General features: G+C 39.0%; 1 protein-coding gene across 2 annotated transcripts; it reads left to right on the top strand.

The window, feature by feature from the left end:
* Positions 1-239: 239 nt before the first annotated feature.
* slc7a9 (solute carrier family 7 member 9) lies at positions 240-13,242 on the top strand. Of its 2 annotated transcripts, none has more exons than XM_034116666.1 (13): positions 240-398; positions 813-935; positions 2,861-3,008; positions 4,742-4,984; positions 5,257-5,382; positions 5,474-5,573; positions 10,169-10,213; positions 10,362-10,485; positions 10,903-11,006; positions 11,256-11,352; positions 11,609-11,758; positions 12,438-12,612; positions 12,739-13,242. In XM_034116666.1, exons 2-13 carry the CDS (start codon positions 819-821, stop codon positions 12,795-12,797), a joined length of 1,488 nt encoding a protein of 495 aa, XP_033972557.1. In that variant the 5' UTR covers positions 240-398; positions 813-818; the 3' UTR covers positions 12,798-13,242. The 2 variants fall into 2 exon arrangements, with proteins under 2 accessions (XP_033972557.1, XP_033972556.1); XM_034116665.1 differs by having other exon boundaries at positions 244-398; positions 810-935.
* The last annotated feature ends 3,290 nt before the right edge of the window (positions 13,243-16,532 follow it).

Raw genomic sequence — 16,532 nt, 5'->3', positions numbered from 1 at the left:
ACACACACACACACACACACACACACACGCGCCTGTTTCATATGTCTTATCAAAGAAGCATTGTGAGAAAGGTCATGTGAGAAAAGCTCAGAGAGTAGGAAGGGTTTTAGAGCTTTCTGTTGAAAATTGAAACTGTCCTGTCCAAATGTGCTTCCCTGACTTTACCCACCTCCCTTCAATCCAGGACTGTCCAGGATGTCCAATCAGATCTGGGAACCTCCCACTGGAGGAGTGTGTTCAGTCGCAGGGAGCCCCAGGTTTTCATTGACATTTACATTCCTGCTCTCCTTCATTAGAGTTAGCCCTGTATCCGGTGTGGGTTTACAGTACTGTACCTGAGCTCAAAACAATCAAGGTTCAAGGAGCATCACTGAAGTGATTTTCTTCAGAGTCATTAAGTAAGTGTACCATCCATCTATCTATCTCTCAACCAAACAAAGGTTTATACAAGGTGCATGACTTCTTGGAATTTACAGTAGTCTAAGCTGCTTTTCACAAGCATTTTAATGCAGAAAGACATTACTTGGTGTGGCTAGATTTATGGATTAAAACCGGGATGGCATTAAAAGAAATGTTGTGGAAAGTCAAAATCTGGATTATGGCCTTTTAGAGGATACATTGAGAAATATCAAAGGATTAACAATGTAAATAGATTTGGATTTAGGTGGATTTTGTATTACTTGTATAAACTTCATTGTTTAGCTAGATGAGCGCATTTCTTACTGCTGGTAGCAGCACAGTGTTTTAAACCTGTTGTTGTTAAAGTTGTTGTGAATGTGTTCACGTATTTACGTTTTCCTACACACCAGCAGACTGAAATGGATGAAGAAAACATCAGGAAGAGGAAGGAGTCGCAGAATGGCTCCACCAGCAACAACGTGGACTCTCAGACTAAAGACAAGCAGCCTGCAAAGGCTACTGTGCTTCAAAAAGATGTAAGTGTGTGTGTGTGTGTCCGTGTGTGTCCGTGTGTGTGTGTGTGGTGTGTGTGTGTGTGTGTGTGTGTGTGTGTGTGTGTGTGTGTGTGTGTGTGTGTGTGTGTGTGTGTGTGTGTGTGTGTGTGTGTGTGTGTGTGTGTGTGTGTGTGTGTGTTGTGTGTGTGTGTGTGTGTGTGTGTGTGTGTGTGTGTGTGTGTGTGTGTGTGTGTGTGTGTGTGTGTATCTGTGTTTCTGAGAACAAGTCCTATTAGATGTTCACACAGTAGGATCCCACCATCCTTACCTGTTAACATTAATGGGGGCAGGTCCTGAGTACCAGGCAGTACTACAACAACCGTCTCTGTGTATTAACTCCACAATGATCCTCTCAGAGGTGCTGTCCAGATCTCTTAAACCCTCTAATCCCTAAAGTGAATTTAGGGGGACGAACAGGATACATCTAACCGGATAAATTAGGATTATTATGACAAATGAATAATAAGCACTACACAATGATGCTGACAAATCCATTTTATTCTTTAAATTGGATTGCACGATTTAAAAGCACATATACATGACAAAGATAACAAGTATTTCACAGTGCAGGAAGAGGCAGAAAACCCACTCAGTTTATTTCATTTGAAGCCTCCACCTAACTTTTGTTATATTAGCACAATGTTATTGAGAACATAAAACAAATAAACAGGAAATAATTAAAAGAATCACAAAGTATTAAAATACATTTGTCAGGTAATGTTTAGTTTAGTGTTTAATGCTAACATTTGCTTATTAGTGCTGACCACAAAATGCTGGTGAGTGATTGATGAGAATTGTATTAGTTTCCATTCATTCATTTATTTGGTCATCAGTTGACCTGCTGGTAGTATTACATGAAAAGTCTGTGGGTCACTAAGCATTATTATTATTATAGAAAGGTATCCATTCAGCAGTTCTGGAGAGTTTTTCTTTTACCAGAAAACAAGTGTCAGTCTTACTGTGGCACCAGACGAAAAGTTAGGGGATTACCAAAGGTGAAGCATCAATGTCCATCCATTCCTCCATCAATGCATTTGACTGTCTTCAAATAATGAAGATATTATTTTTAAAATGCACCCTTAATAATAACAAACAAACCTAGGAGGACCTTAACACAAATCCAGAATTCGAAGCTACAGTATGTGATTTAGGATACTTCTGGCTCATCAAGCACTTGCTTCAGTGTTGGCAACATTGCACATTAATATCCAGGCACACAGAAACATGTCCAATACTAGCTTGCATTTTAGCTTTCATTGGCCATATTTAATTCAAAAGTGTACAACATGAGGGGTCACAATGGCCATAAGGAAGATGAAGGCTATCAGCTACTTTAGGTCAGTGAAACCTTGAGAATGTGCTCTCCTCCTGATAACCAAAGGTACTGTATGACACTGATACTTTCTAGTCGATTGGATGCACAAAGATCGACCGCATTAGATCTCCTCATGACGGGTTCTACTGGAATGTTGATAACTTAGCCGGATTGAGTTTTTCAAATACTAACAAAACATTCAAAGTGTATGTGTTTTGACAGACAAAGCCGAACAAAAGAAGCACACAAGTTAAATGAAAATGATGCAAAGAACAATTAGAGAGGGAAACAGTTCAACAGAGCAAAACAATAAAAAAAGCTATAAAAGAAAGTAAAAGACGTCTATAAAAATTGGTTTTAAGAAATGGTTTAAAAGAGATGACTGATTATACAAGCCTTATCTCCTCACTCAGGTCAAAAGTGAGCGAAAGCTTTCCTTATTATACATAGAAACTTTATCATAATGCAAATCCCACAATGTACACTATTGCTAGTCAAATAGTTTTTTCTAAATTTCACTTCAAATACAGCATTCAAGAGGTTCAACCACATAGAGGGTAACACTTCTCTTATTGTCTCTTCATGTGTTCAGGTTGGTCTGTTAAGTGGCATCTGTCTGATTGTGGGGACGATGATTGGCTCGGGCATCTTCATTTCTCCTAAGGCTGTTCTGCTGTACTCTGGAGCGGTGGGCCCCTGCCTGCTCATCTGGGCGGCCTGTGGCGTGTTAGCCACTATGGGTGAGAACGGCATCTCAAACAATATGTCTCTTTTATCAGCATCAGATATGTCTGTCCCTATACTTTGATTTCTGTCTCCAAATAGAGAATAGCTCAATATAATAAGAAATAAGAAATATTGATGGAAATCATAATATTGTGTTGGAAGATGTTAGGCCATGGGTGTTTAATGAGTTTATCTGGTTGCTTTTTCAGCAACCAATGTTGTAGTTGTTACTTTTGTACAACGTTGTACAGTTATGGTTACTGTCCCTCTAAATCTATCCCTACACCCATGAAATGCACAATAAATGTAAGTTTAAAATGAAAAGACTGATTATACTTGAATATTATTAGTTTTGCTTTTTCAAGTGTCTATTTCGGCCTACTTGTGTTATTGTGAATCCATGATAATTATGTGGTGAAAATAATGACAGCCTTCTTGATGTTTGCTTGAAGCACTTGGAAAGTGGTAATGGAAAAACCAACACAGTAAACTGTCAACAATTGCTGCAATTCAATAACTGTTGAGTCAGTGTGTTTTGGAACCGAACAACAATGATTTGTAAATTGGTAAGATTCCCCAGCTACTCTTTAGCGGCTTTGTAAACAAAAAGTGTTTTTGTGTGTAGTTTAACAACAACATAGTAAAAGTAGAACAATCTATGTGATAACAATTATGAGCTGAAGTGATTTGTTTCCCAAGCGACTTTGAACCTGTCTACCTGACCACTCCTTCTTAAACCACAATAAAATCCCAAGGAAGACACTGGATCTGATATTATCTACAACATTTACTCATTTAAAGTGTTTTATTACGATTCCTTTATAGGATTTCCATATGGACTTCTAAGTGTGTGTACCATCATGTGGGTTGCATCACTGCTGGATCTGATATTATCTACAACATTGACTAATTTAAAGGGGACCTATCATGCAAAATGCACTTTTGTACGTCTTTTATACATGAATATGTGTCCCCGGTGTTCCAGGGAACTCACCAAGTGTCAGAAAATACAACCCTCTCTCTTTTCCTCCGTACCCAAATCTTTTAAAAACGGGGCTACAACGAGCGGATACAGATTCCATCCGACCCGGCGTCAGCCCGGAATAGTGGGCGGTGACGCTCCGCCTACATGAACAACGCTCCACCTATCAGGGGAATGAGAGGTTGCCGTGGCATGGTAACAGCATGGTAACAGCATGGTAACAGCATGGTAACATGACGCTCATGCCTCGCCCCCCTCCTTTGCAGGGCGGCGTGGTCAGCTGCAGCTCATTTGCCACAGAATCAGCCCTTGCAAAAACAGGGCTGGAATACAGCAAATAGAGCGAAATGAGGCATGGCTAAAATGCATGATCTGTTTGGTATTTTGAAAAAAAAACTTCACAGACATGTTTTATATAGGTATGGCCCTACAATATATTATTCAAATATAGCATGATAGGTCCACTTTAAAGTATTTTGTTTTCATAATTTGTATTTTATTTTATTTATATTAATTCCCATAAGAACTACTAAGTGTGTATTCCCTCTATCATTTGGGTTGAATTATTTTCCTTGAGCATAACCAATGATTAGATTTTGAGTGTGTGCGTAGTATGCGTTTAGACCATACAGTCTATGGTTTAGACCCAAATTCTGACCTTTTCCTTGAATTTTCTAACAGAACAATTATAAAACTCCCCTTGTTTGATTGACATATCTCCTCTTTTCTCAGTCTCTGTGTTTGTGTGGATTTGTGACTTTACAGGAGCTCTGTGTTATGCTGAGCTTGGCACCATGATCGCCAAATCGGGGGCAGAGTATTCGTATTTATCTGAGGCTTTTGGCTCCCTCGTAGCCTACCTGTACTCCTGGACCACTGTTATGGTGCTGAAGCCCTCGTCCCTCGCCATCATCACTCTGAGCTTTGCAGAATATGCCTCCATTCCTTTCTACCCCGGCTGCACTCCCCCTGTCATTGTTACAAAGAGTCTTGCAGCAGCAGCTATATGTAAGTTCACTCGTTTCCTTGTGACTAAACGTTTAATAGCAGTAAATTACGCATAACTTGTGGATTACACATTTAAAGGTATTGTAATAAATGTTGTTTTTTTATTAAACAGTGGATCAAAGTAGGGTAGGGAGTTGGGGAGTCTAATAGAGAGCTGAACAAAATTGAACTTACTTTGCCAGTTGGCCAGAAAAACAATTCAACAATTAAAGTTGATTTCAAATCACTAGTTTGTTGTGCTTTATATTCCTGACTTTTTTGTGTCTTCTCAGTTTTGATCGTCATGGTCAACTGTTTAAGCGTTAAGCTGGCGAACTACGTACAGAACGTCTTCACTCTGGCCAAACTTTTCATCATTCTTATCATAGTGGTAGCTGGCATGGTTATGTTGGCACAAGGTCAGTTTCCTTTATATACAACTCTTATTAAAAAAAAAATGTGTATGCAGAGTTTGATAACAATTATGTACTGTTCTGTATTTGTGTCCAGGAAACACTGAGAATTTGTCAAATGCATTTGAAGGCTCATCAACGTCTGTTGGAGCAATCGGACTGGCATTTTATAACGGGCTTTGGGCTTATGATGGATGGTAATTATTATACTTCACTTATTATGCTTCTCTCTAAAGCAGGGGTCTCAAACTCAAGGCCCGGGGGCCAAATCCGGCCCGCGACTTCATTTTCTGTGGCGTATAATAAACGTATTATATTCTTTGCAAGCTCTTGCGGAAGAGCTTGCAAAGAATATAATACGTTTATTATACGGTTACATGCCACTTTACAGAAGCAGGTTGCCCATAAACTACATGTCCCACAATGCATCTCGTTTTGTGACATGCGCACTGAAGAGACTTGCAATTATTTGCCCTGGACTTCTGCTTTCAGACGTGGTTAATTACTAAGTTATTATCCTATCCGATAATAATCCAATTCAGAGGCAATAATATAATATAATACATTATTTTATATATATATTATATATTTATATAGTTACAACCGGCCCTTTGAGTGCAACCTTTATGCGAATGTGGCCCGTGATGAAATTGAGTTTGACACCCCTGCTCTAAAGCATTACATTGTTTACTTTTCAACTCATACACAAGCCTTTTCCTGCTACATGTCTTTATATAGGGAGCACTGTGACTCTACTCATCCTCTCAGCTACTCTTGAGCCTTGTGCTCTTTCTCCCATTCTGTGAATTAAACCCTCAAACAACCTTATTATTATCTCTAGGAAAGACCCTGTTTCACAGTTAATCAACTTAGGGTTTTTCATCAACAGGTATTCTATTTTCTCATAGTAATGAGATGCCATGTTGTTGCATGGCAAAGACTTGAAAGTGTGGTGGGGCCCAGTGAGTGGCAGCTGCTCCCCCAGCTGTTCACTCATGCAGGGCAAGCGACCTCCTGGTCTGAAAAGTGAAGCCAATGCGGAAGTGCCGTAAACTTGCTTTCTATTTAATGGCCATCAGGGTGTGACTAAACTGGTTGCAAAAACAAAGCCTTTTTGTATACAAAGTCTATGAGAAGATTATCCTACTTCTCACATGTTTTATTAACCCAATCATTAGTTTAATGTCTTCTTCAATACAGAATGATGTTCATTTTTTATAGTTATGGTCTCATTTAAAATAGCTGATAAAGCATTATGCAGCATAGGGTGTATTTCTCTTTCGTCTAACAAAGTTCACAGTGTTTCCAGTTAAAATAGTTCGTTTTTACATTCTGGTGACCTCGGTAAATATTTAAACAGAACAACATTCCTTGTCTAGCATTCGGTTGCACTTCCACCCTCTTGTGTCACTTCTGGTTAAAAAGGGACAAGTTTGTGTCCGTTTTGTAATCGTATTATCCTCTTCATGAGTGGGTCCTATTACTGGGCATGTGTCTTCATTGTAACATTGGGGTTTCCACATCAATGCTTTAGTCTGCAGTGCTGTGTGACCACCTGGGAGATTCTTTAGTTGGCCTCACTTCAAATCCTCCTGGCGCTGGAGTGTGTGGCTGTGCATCGTAGCCTGACTGATGTTCCTGTCTTTGTAATGTGTAAGGTCAATTTGGGAGGCCTGCATGTACATCCTCCATCCCAGTCAATTTTTCTGAGGGCAACTGGAAAGATGGCATAATATTACCTATGCACTTTCGTTTTTGTGTTATGTTTGGATCACAGCAGGGGTTTCAATCCATAACCTTTCTACCAGTAAGGCTAATCAGAGATCAAAGCCCATGTGATATAGCACATAGACATAGCACACCAAAATACCATGTCCCTGACATTGAATGCAGTGATCCACTGCAGGAAAAACTAGGTCGTTCTGCGTGGTGGAGCAAGGCCATGCACACAGGGCCGGTGATATGCCGTAGATTGAAGCCTTGCCGTAGATTGAAGCCCTGTTCGCAGATTGAAGCCCTGTTCGCGGGGACGAGCAAAGTGACGTCATCGCCTGTATTGAGCGTTCGCCGAGTTTTCTAAGCGGAAAAACGAAAGATACTATTTACTTTCTCTCTTTTGAATGATATATTTCCCATCAGATTAAACAGCAAACGGCTGAATAAATAATGTGCATACAATTGCGTGGAGGCTCGTTTTAAGGACACTTTTCAGATCTGTCACAATCTTCGTATTGGAACAAACTTCCGTTTTTGAGTCCACTCTGTTATGTTCCTCCTTCCTACAGAACAGACAATGACAGGATAATATGTTATTTGTCAGTATAGTCCTATTTTTTTAAAACCTTCTCTGTTGTTTAAGTGTCTGATAACCACGAATATAAGCAATGATATAACAGTAATTATATAACATATGTCAGACACGGTGTTATTTTCAATCAAGCCTAAAAGATTATAATGTGTTCAAACTGGCTTCACTCGCTTTAATTGCTCCTTTGAATGTAATGTTCCTCTGTGGTTTCCTACTCAACACATGTTTGTATTGTAATGCCACTCATATTTTATTTTTTATTGTATTTTAAGGTGACATTGAATGCTTTGAAATGTGCCCTAAAATAAAGTGTATTATTGATCTTATATCTGTGCCTATATCACACTATTAATGTTCCTTATTTTAGACTAGGTTAATCCCGGTGTCAATAGGGAAGATCTGCATCTCTACATAACATGTTCAGCAGAGCAGGTATTTCTCCTGCCAGATTTGGAACCCCCCCTATCATTTTGTCCAGGATGGTCACAATTTCACCAAAATCACACTGGTGTTTGCTGTTCCCCTCTAGTGTGTGCTCACAAAAGCATTTTACTCTGGGCCCAGCAGGTAAAAAACTAAAGAGGGGCTTCCAAATCCGGCAGACCAGGTGTTGTAGCTGCCGGATTTGGAAGCCCCCCTATATCTTTGTCCAGGATAGTCACAATTTCACCAAAATCACACTGGTGTTGCCTGTTCCCCTCTAGTTTGTGCTCACCAAAGCATTTTACTCTGGGCCCAGCAAGTGAAAAACTAAAGAGGGGCTTCCATATCCGGCAGACCAGGTGTTGTAGCTGCCGGATTTGGAAGCCCCCGTATCATTTTGTCCAGGATGGTCATAGACTCACCAAAATCACACTGGTGTGTTCTGTTCCCCTCTAGTTTATGCTCACCAAAGCATTTTACTCTGGGCCCAGCAGGTGAAAAACTAAAGAGGGGCTTCCAAATCCGGCAGCTACAACACCTGGTCTGCCGGATTTGGAAGCCCCTCTTTAGTTTTTCACCTGCTGGGCCCAGAGTAAAATGCTTTGGTGAGCATAAACTAGAGGGGAACAGCAAACACCAATGTGATTTTGGTGAAGTTGTGACTGTCCTGGACAAAGTTGTAGGGGGGGGTGCGATATCTGGCAGCACCTTCTCTGCCGGATTTGGAAGCCCCTCTTTAGTTTTTTATCTGCTGGGCCCAGAGTAAAATGCTTTTGCGAGCACAAACTAGAGGGGAACAGAAAACACCAGTGTGATTTTGGTGAGTCTATGACCATCCTGGACAAAGATATAGGGGGGCTTCCAAATCCGGCAGCTACAACACCTGGTCTGCCGGATTTGGAAGCCCCTCTTTAGTTTTTCACCTGCTGGGCCCAGAGTAAAATGAAGCAAAAAAGCCCGAAGTAAACTGGATATAAACTCCCCAAAACAGGCGAAAACATACCACTGTCTCTGCCACCTCCCTCCATGCCTGGCTCCTCCGGTTTATATCCCGGTAGGTCTGGTCATAAAGCACCGGGTGATTGATTCGCTACCGCTAATTTCTCCTCCATTTTTTGGAATATGAGGAAATGACCTGCAGTATGTCTCTCCCAGCATACACGCCGTTTGATTGGCTAGAGCTTGAACTGCCAGATTTGCGTACACGGGATTTGATTGGCTGCCGCTTCCACCTCAGCTTCAAAAGTTGAACATTGTTCAACTTTGAATCTTGAAAATCCTGAAAATCTCCGCTCGCCTGCCCACAATGCATTTCGGCGAAAAGTGAGGGAAAGTGACGTCACCCCATTCAAAGTGAATGGGCAGAAGCGTTTCAAGATTTTTTTAACGCTGCTGTGTAGACGTACCGTAAACCAAAAATATCGTTTAAAACTGGAGATATTAAAAAAAATGAATGAATAAATAAATGTTAAAGATATGATGAACAACAAAAATAAAATACGTTACATTTATTTGTTATTGGCTATAGGTTATGTTCACATACTTATTTGATTATTAAAATGTAAACCGATCTTTTTTATATGGGTGTTTTAGAGTTGTACCCCATATATCTAGTCTCTAGTAATTCTGCTCAAAGTGCACCAGATTGAAGCATTTTACTTTAAAATGTTAAAACAAATCTTTCCGGGGGGGCGTACCCCCGGACCCCCCTAGAGGATGTGACGTCCACCCCCCAATTAAAACATGTTCATACAATAATGAATACATTTGAAACCTTCTGTATGTATATAACCAACATGTCAATACGTTTCAGTTGTTGTGGTGTATTGGTCTTTTGTAGAGATTTTTTATTTATTCTTTATATATTCTATTGTGTATTGCATAATCTCGCCTAGGGCACCAAAATGTCTAGGGCCGGCCCTGCATGCACATATCAGTGTGCTGTTCTGCAGAGGAGAATTATCAAACACATTACTGTTATACATGCACTATCGTTGTTTGAATTTCTCATTTTTGGTAATACGCAACATTAAGAAATGACACATTCTCCTTGTTTTTAAGGAATCAACTGAATTACATTACAGAAGAGCTGAAAGACCCATTCAGGTAAGACAGATAAGTGAAGTCTAAACTGTTTTTTAAAAATTGCAATTAGGTAATGATCATTAAACAAAAAGCAGCATTTCCTTATGTACTGTAGGCTACACACCCTTAAATTGCACATGAGTACATATTTTCTGTCAATTCATCTCAGGAACTTGCCATTGGCCATCATCATTGGGATCCCTTTGGTTTCTGTGTGCTATGTGCTGGTCAACGTTGCTTACTTCACTGTTATGACCCCCACTGAACTGCTGTTGTCTCCAGCTGTTGCCGTGGTAAGAACCATAGATGGTTGCCTTGGTTATTGAGAAAATGAGATCCAATGAGTTTAAAAAAGCTTGTAATGACTTATTAGCTGTGTGGTGTTAAATAGGGAATTATTTTTGAGGATTTAGACCTCCCTGTATCCAATCGTTTTTCCACATATACAGTACTTTGTAATTCAACATGTATCTTTTCAACTTTTTTTGTATTGCTATTTTATTGCTATTGAGATGTTGACATTTTAAACGTTTATTTTATTGTCTTTTAATTTTAAAAAACACAAAAAAGTCCCAACTTGGGATCAATAACGTACTTCTTATCTTATTATCTTACTGTATGTAAATGTGAGATTTAACCTTAGTAACAGCTCAGTATTTGTTTTTTGTGCTACACTTTTGTTTCTGAAGGATATGTTTTTGCCTCCTTAGACTTTTGGAGACAGAGTCCTTTACCCTCTGTCTTGGATCGTTCCTCTCTTTGTTGTCTTATCTACATTCGGCTCTGCCAATGGAAGCTGCTTCACCGCTGGCAGGTAAAAAAGACAACTGTCACAACATGTATGAAACACAGAAGCAAAATGAAAACATTGTTCTGTCTGTGTGAATCTATGTGGTGTGCATATTTAAGAAGGAAAGCACAAGTAAACAGAGTTCAAAACGTGACAATACTGATGTGCATTGGATGTGGAAACACTTTGACAGTCAAGAAACAAAAACTCAAGAAACTCCAAGAAGAATACACAACTGAAAAACAACACATTTCAAATTCTCTTTTCTCACAGACTGGCCTATGTGTCTGGTAGAGAGGGTCACATGGTGAAAATCTTATCCTATATAAGCCTGAAGCGCTACACTCCAGCTCCTGCTCTCATATTCAATGTGAGTCTTGCATATTTGATCAGACCCCTTGTACTTTTCAATTTGGTCATCTGTCTTTTTTCAACATCTGCATGGTGGTTCACACTGTATTGAGTATAGTTTTAAAATAATGTAAGCCTCTTAAAAAACGTTCTGTAATTTTACCAAAGGCTACATGATTGTTGTATTATTCAAATGTATATAAATAATGTATTGACTGTGTTGTTTCCATTCAAGTAAACAATATATTTATCAGTTTGGTTTCTCTCTGTTTTAGGGTATTTTGGCTAGCATCTACATTATCCCATCAGACATCAACACCCTCATTAACTACTTCAGCTTTGCTCAGTGGGGGTTTTATGGTCTGACAGCACTGGCTCTCATCGTCATGCGTTACACCAGGAAGGAGCTGCACAGACCAGTGAAGGTGAGGCCGCGGCGTAAAGTGTTTTAGGATATCTTTTTAAAGCTCATCTTTTATTGGGTTTTGACTAGTTTACGCATTCAGGTGCTTTGTTAATTTGAATCTCGATACATACATTCAAACGACAGCAAAGTGAAAATAATGCTTAGTAAGGTGGCGAATTTCATTTATTTTAACGTGAATTTGGGACGAATCAAAAATATACCTAGAGAATTGCACAAAAAAGATCCAATGCAATGTATAATGCTTCTCATATTTACTGGGAATTTCAAATACCAGGTCCAAGAATAAAGACAAAGTCTGCATTTTATTGAGATAGTTTTGTCCCGATAAATACTTCTCAATAGCATGTTGAATACATCATGTATGGAGGTTCAGAACAACTTTTGCATAGCTTTTTTTTATCTCAACCCTGTGCAAAAGATCCTAGTTTGGTATTTTTCTATTATACATTTAAAAAAAAAGGTTAATATTTGTTTTTCATAGGCTAAACATGTATTATGAAAGTGACCATTCGAAGCTATATACATATTTTAGGGGAAATAAACCTCTATTTAGCAAAACTTTTCAATTATGCCAGTAATATTCAATCTTTATAAGGGAGTTCAGTTGGGTTTCACAGGGCAGAAGTACAGGTTAAGACTATAAAGTGGACCTTGTGTAATTTTGTGATTACTTGTAGGTGCCGATTTTCATGGCAGGCCTAATGGTGCTGGTGTCCTGCTACTTAGTCCTGGCACCCATCATTGATAAGCCAGAACTGGAGTACCTCTATTGTACTATCTTCATCCTCAGTGGACTTTTCCTCTACTACCCTTTCGTCCACCGGAAGGTCAACTGGGCACGCAAAATCATGAGTAAGTTGACTTTTTACAGACATTTCTCTCATTATTTCATGACCATCAGTTTAGCCTAAACAACAACCGAATGCAATTCCGTTTTTATGTTGTTCTGATGTCATTTAAACCTCCATTCAACTGCAGGACCCATCACCATGCATCTCCAGCTGCTGATGGAAGTAGTTCCTCCGGAGAAAACTTAATGAGAAGAGACAGAATTAACAACAAGCTCAACTTCTGCTCTTTGTCATGAAACATGTTAAGGCTGTTATTTTTAAAGCAGCTACGCACTTTGAACCCAGAGTGGATCACAACTAAACAATCACAGCTGACCTCTGTTGTACGGCTGCTTTACAACACTAACAGGAGGTGAGCGGTGATCATGAACCTGCTTACAGGTCTAACATGAAATCATGGGTCATTTTGTTTCAGGGACGAAAGAAGAGGATTTGTGTTTCTAGAGATTGTTCTTTAGGAATACATTTGCTGTAATTATAATTTACTTAGAAGTACAAAGTAAAGTGTATAGGAGTTTGTGAGCTGAAGAATTTGACCATATTGGCATATTCTCATGATGCCTCTCTCCACATGAACAAATAAATCACTGACAAAGTCTTTTTTTCATATAAATAAACAGCATAAATCATTTAGTAACTGTGTTTAACATTTCTTCATGTAGGTAATGTAGAATACACTTTCTCTTGGCAAAAGATCACTTGATTTAGAACTACTACAGGATTTAGATATGCATGAGCTGCTCCTGCGGTTGTTAACTGAAACGAACATGATTTAAAAATACTCTCACTTTTAAGTGCTGCATTGTGCTAGCTGGTGTTTATTAAATGTATTAATCGTGTTGCATAAACTGGACATGCAGTCAAGCAAATATTCCTACTGTGTTTTACTAACCTGAGCTCAGTGTGCTTTGTGAAGCAGTATGTACTCTGTCAAGTATGAACTCACAAAGTATGGATACTAGGTATGTTTTGTTAAGGAATATTATGGAATATACAGTATTATGAACATCATCATGTAGACTTATAAAAGGGTAACTACCTTTGGGTGATTATGTTTACGGCCACAGTCCTGAGTAAGAGGAATACAATTTGTGATGACCGAGGTCTCAATTGTCCACCAGATGTCAGTACAGCATTGTTAAACAGAACAGCAAAGGCATGGCGTGTCTGTGCTATCGTTATGATACAGTAGTAATATATTATTCATTAACGCATGAATATTTAATATTTCCAATAATATGTAATATTACTTTGATGTCATTGTGAGTAATAGTAGTCAAAGGGTGAAGATGGGGAACACTATAGTCTTTACTGTCGTAATATGTGAACACCATACCAGGACGGCATGAGGAAATCTAAGTAAAAGGCCCTGGCCATACATTGTAGGTTAAGGCTGTGTTCAAAATCACAGATATGATTCATTTTTACTATGTACTGCAGCTGCACTGACAGAGAACGTTACTGTAATGTTTCATGCATATGGATACGACAAACTACATTGTCATATAGAGTAAATTGCTAGTATATCAAGAAAAGCTTGCATAAAGAAAAATGTGACTACATGCTGTACGACACACTGGTATTTTAATAATATGGCAATTAACTTTGTTTTGGGAAATTCTCAATCTTTTTCTCACATACCACTGAAAAGTATGAGTTGTTTCATAAACAAAAACTGCATTTGGTCTTTGTTGCCCTCTAGTGGCACACAGTCTTTCCATACAAAGTAAATCTTTTATATGAAATCCAGTGGTGTAAAAGTGAAGAATTTCTACGGTGGGTGCCATTTAATCCACATTGGCTGTGCTGAATGAGAGAAAATGTTCATGGACTCTGCTCAGCATCCTCTGCCAAATTAGGTTGGAACTGTTTAAGAGAAACAGCATGTTGGTTGTGTTGCCTGGCCTGTTGCATTTGGCTCCTTTTAGACATGCATGGTGAAGAATGCAGAATCAAATCAACTGGTCACAAAAACACTGATTATTTATTAACAAGTTGCAGGACTGTCTTGAAAAGGGCCAGCTCAAAGATATAGTTGTGATTCTGTTTATATAAAAATAGCTGCAGCATAAATGCCTTGACTTATCTCATCCAGCTATGTTTTTTGTGCTTTTTTGAAATGTTGCAATGAACAGAGACCAGGTTTTCATTGTGTTTCATCACTCTATAACGGGCACTGGGTCCCAGGATCAATGAAACCACAGTTTTAATTTTGGACACAAAAACAAAAAAGTTAAAAAAAAACTCTGAATTTACAGAAAGAGAAGCCTTGTTGCATGTTTTGGTGCTTTTATGATGATGAAAGATAATTTCCCATTTATTGTCAGGGCAGTTTAGGGATTAGATGACATTAAATAATTAGTCAAGTACGTTTTTTGTAGTTGTGACTATTCATGTTCACAGATCTATATTAAACTCAGTAGATCACAGGGAAGTGTGAATTGTGGCTGTGTGGGTTATGTGGGTGAATGTTCATGAATGACTCAGTGTGCCTGACAGTAGGAGGCATCATTCATCCGGCTGCTGATTGTGTGGGGTCGGGCAGAGGAAGCAGTTTACTGCTCGGTCCGATTTCATGAATAAAATACTGCTCAATTAATCAGATGCATACAGATTGTGTATAAATAGTTTCACAATGTCAGGAAAAAACGCACAAATCTATTTTGATAGGTTGTTGCTTTGGATCAGTGGTAGAAAAAGTACAGAAAGTACCACACAACAAAAACTAAATCATACATTACAATTAAATTCAAGCATTCAAAATCCTACTCAAGTAAGTGAAGAAATGTCATCAGAAAGACGACTTACAGTACATTACATGTTAGACGCTATTATCCAAAGCGACTTACATACTCAATACTGTGGACAATCTCCACAGGAGCAATTTGGGGTGAAGTGTCTTTCCCAGGGACACAACGACATGTTGACTGCAGTGGGGTTTGAACCTGTGCTCTCCTGATCCGAACACCAACGCACTAGTCCACTGCGCCACAGCCTCCCTAGTACCAAGAGCAAAGAAGAAAATAATTATTCATTAATTGTTTGGAATATGTGGTTTATAAAATATGGTATAATTTTACCTCACGCTGTTGTTTAAACTACTGGTCGAACGCATTGAACTATATATAAATATAATTGCACATGATACACGCAGGGAGTTCCACAGAACGGTATGTCATGTTATAAGTGGTGGTGAGTGATGCTGACATACACAGTAAGTGTCATATGAAGTGACCGGCAGTAGCGCTCTGCTTGCACTGTCTGTGACTGAAGGAGCTGCTTAAGACCCCCACAGTCTCAGGGGGTGAGAGATTTCGTCCATGATTGACGTCAGCTTGGCTAACATCCTCATCCCACCCACCTATGCAATCTAGAAAGCAGTCCAAGACGGAACTAGCCCTCTTAACCAGTTTATTGAATCTTTTCCTGTCCTTTCTGTCTTAGTGAGGAAGTCTATCACTATCTCTTTGTCTTGCAGATGGTTCAGTGATGGTGATTGGCCTCTTACCAGTCGAAAAAGTACCCTAATGGCATCCAATTATTGACGTACAAGTACTGTACCTGAAATTCGTACTCAAAGTCCGTCAACGTGGTAAAAATATTTTTTAGATAGTATCCCAAAAATGGAATGCTCTTTCTCTGTCATTGTGAACTCGACTCACCCGCCGGTAGCAGAGTTCAGGAGCAAAAAGTCTGTTGTGCAATGAAATACCCGATAATCAGATGTATCAAACAGGTTATTGGAGTTAGAATCAATTTGTTCATGTCTATGTTCAATCTTTTTAAGCAGGAAAAGGACATATAAAAAATGATAACCTGCAGCCCAATCCTGAATGTTCACAATTTCAACATATACCCTTTTTCAGACAGTATATATTTATTTCAAAACGTTCCTAAAATGAGATGAACTGGTCATGTAAG

The sequence above is a fragment of the Trematomus bernacchii genome, unplaced genomic scaffold (genome assembly GCF_902827165.1).
Source record: "Trematomus bernacchii unplaced genomic scaffold, fTreBer1.1, whole genome shotgun sequence".
Classification (NCBI taxonomy): domain Eukaryota; kingdom Metazoa; phylum Chordata; class Actinopteri; order Perciformes; family Nototheniidae; genus Trematomus; species Trematomus bernacchii.
Note: the sequence above shows the minus strand (reverse complement) of the source record. Positions and strands in the feature narration are given on the sequence as shown.

Excerpts from the sequence above, each read along its gene's own strand:
- slc7a9 (XM_034116666.1), top strand. The coding sequence starts at position 819 with ATGGATGAAGAAAACATCAGGAAGAGGAAGGAGTCGCAGAATGGCTCC. Across the intron at positions 5,383-5,473 it reads CATGGTTATGTTGGCACAAG|GAAACACTGAGAATTTGTCA; the intron begins GTCAGTTTCCTT and ends ATTTGTGTCCAG. Across the intron at positions 10,486-10,902 it reads TGTCTCCAGCTGTTGCCGTG|ACTTTTGGAGACAGAGTCCT; the intron begins GTAAGAACCATA and ends TTGCCTCCTTAG.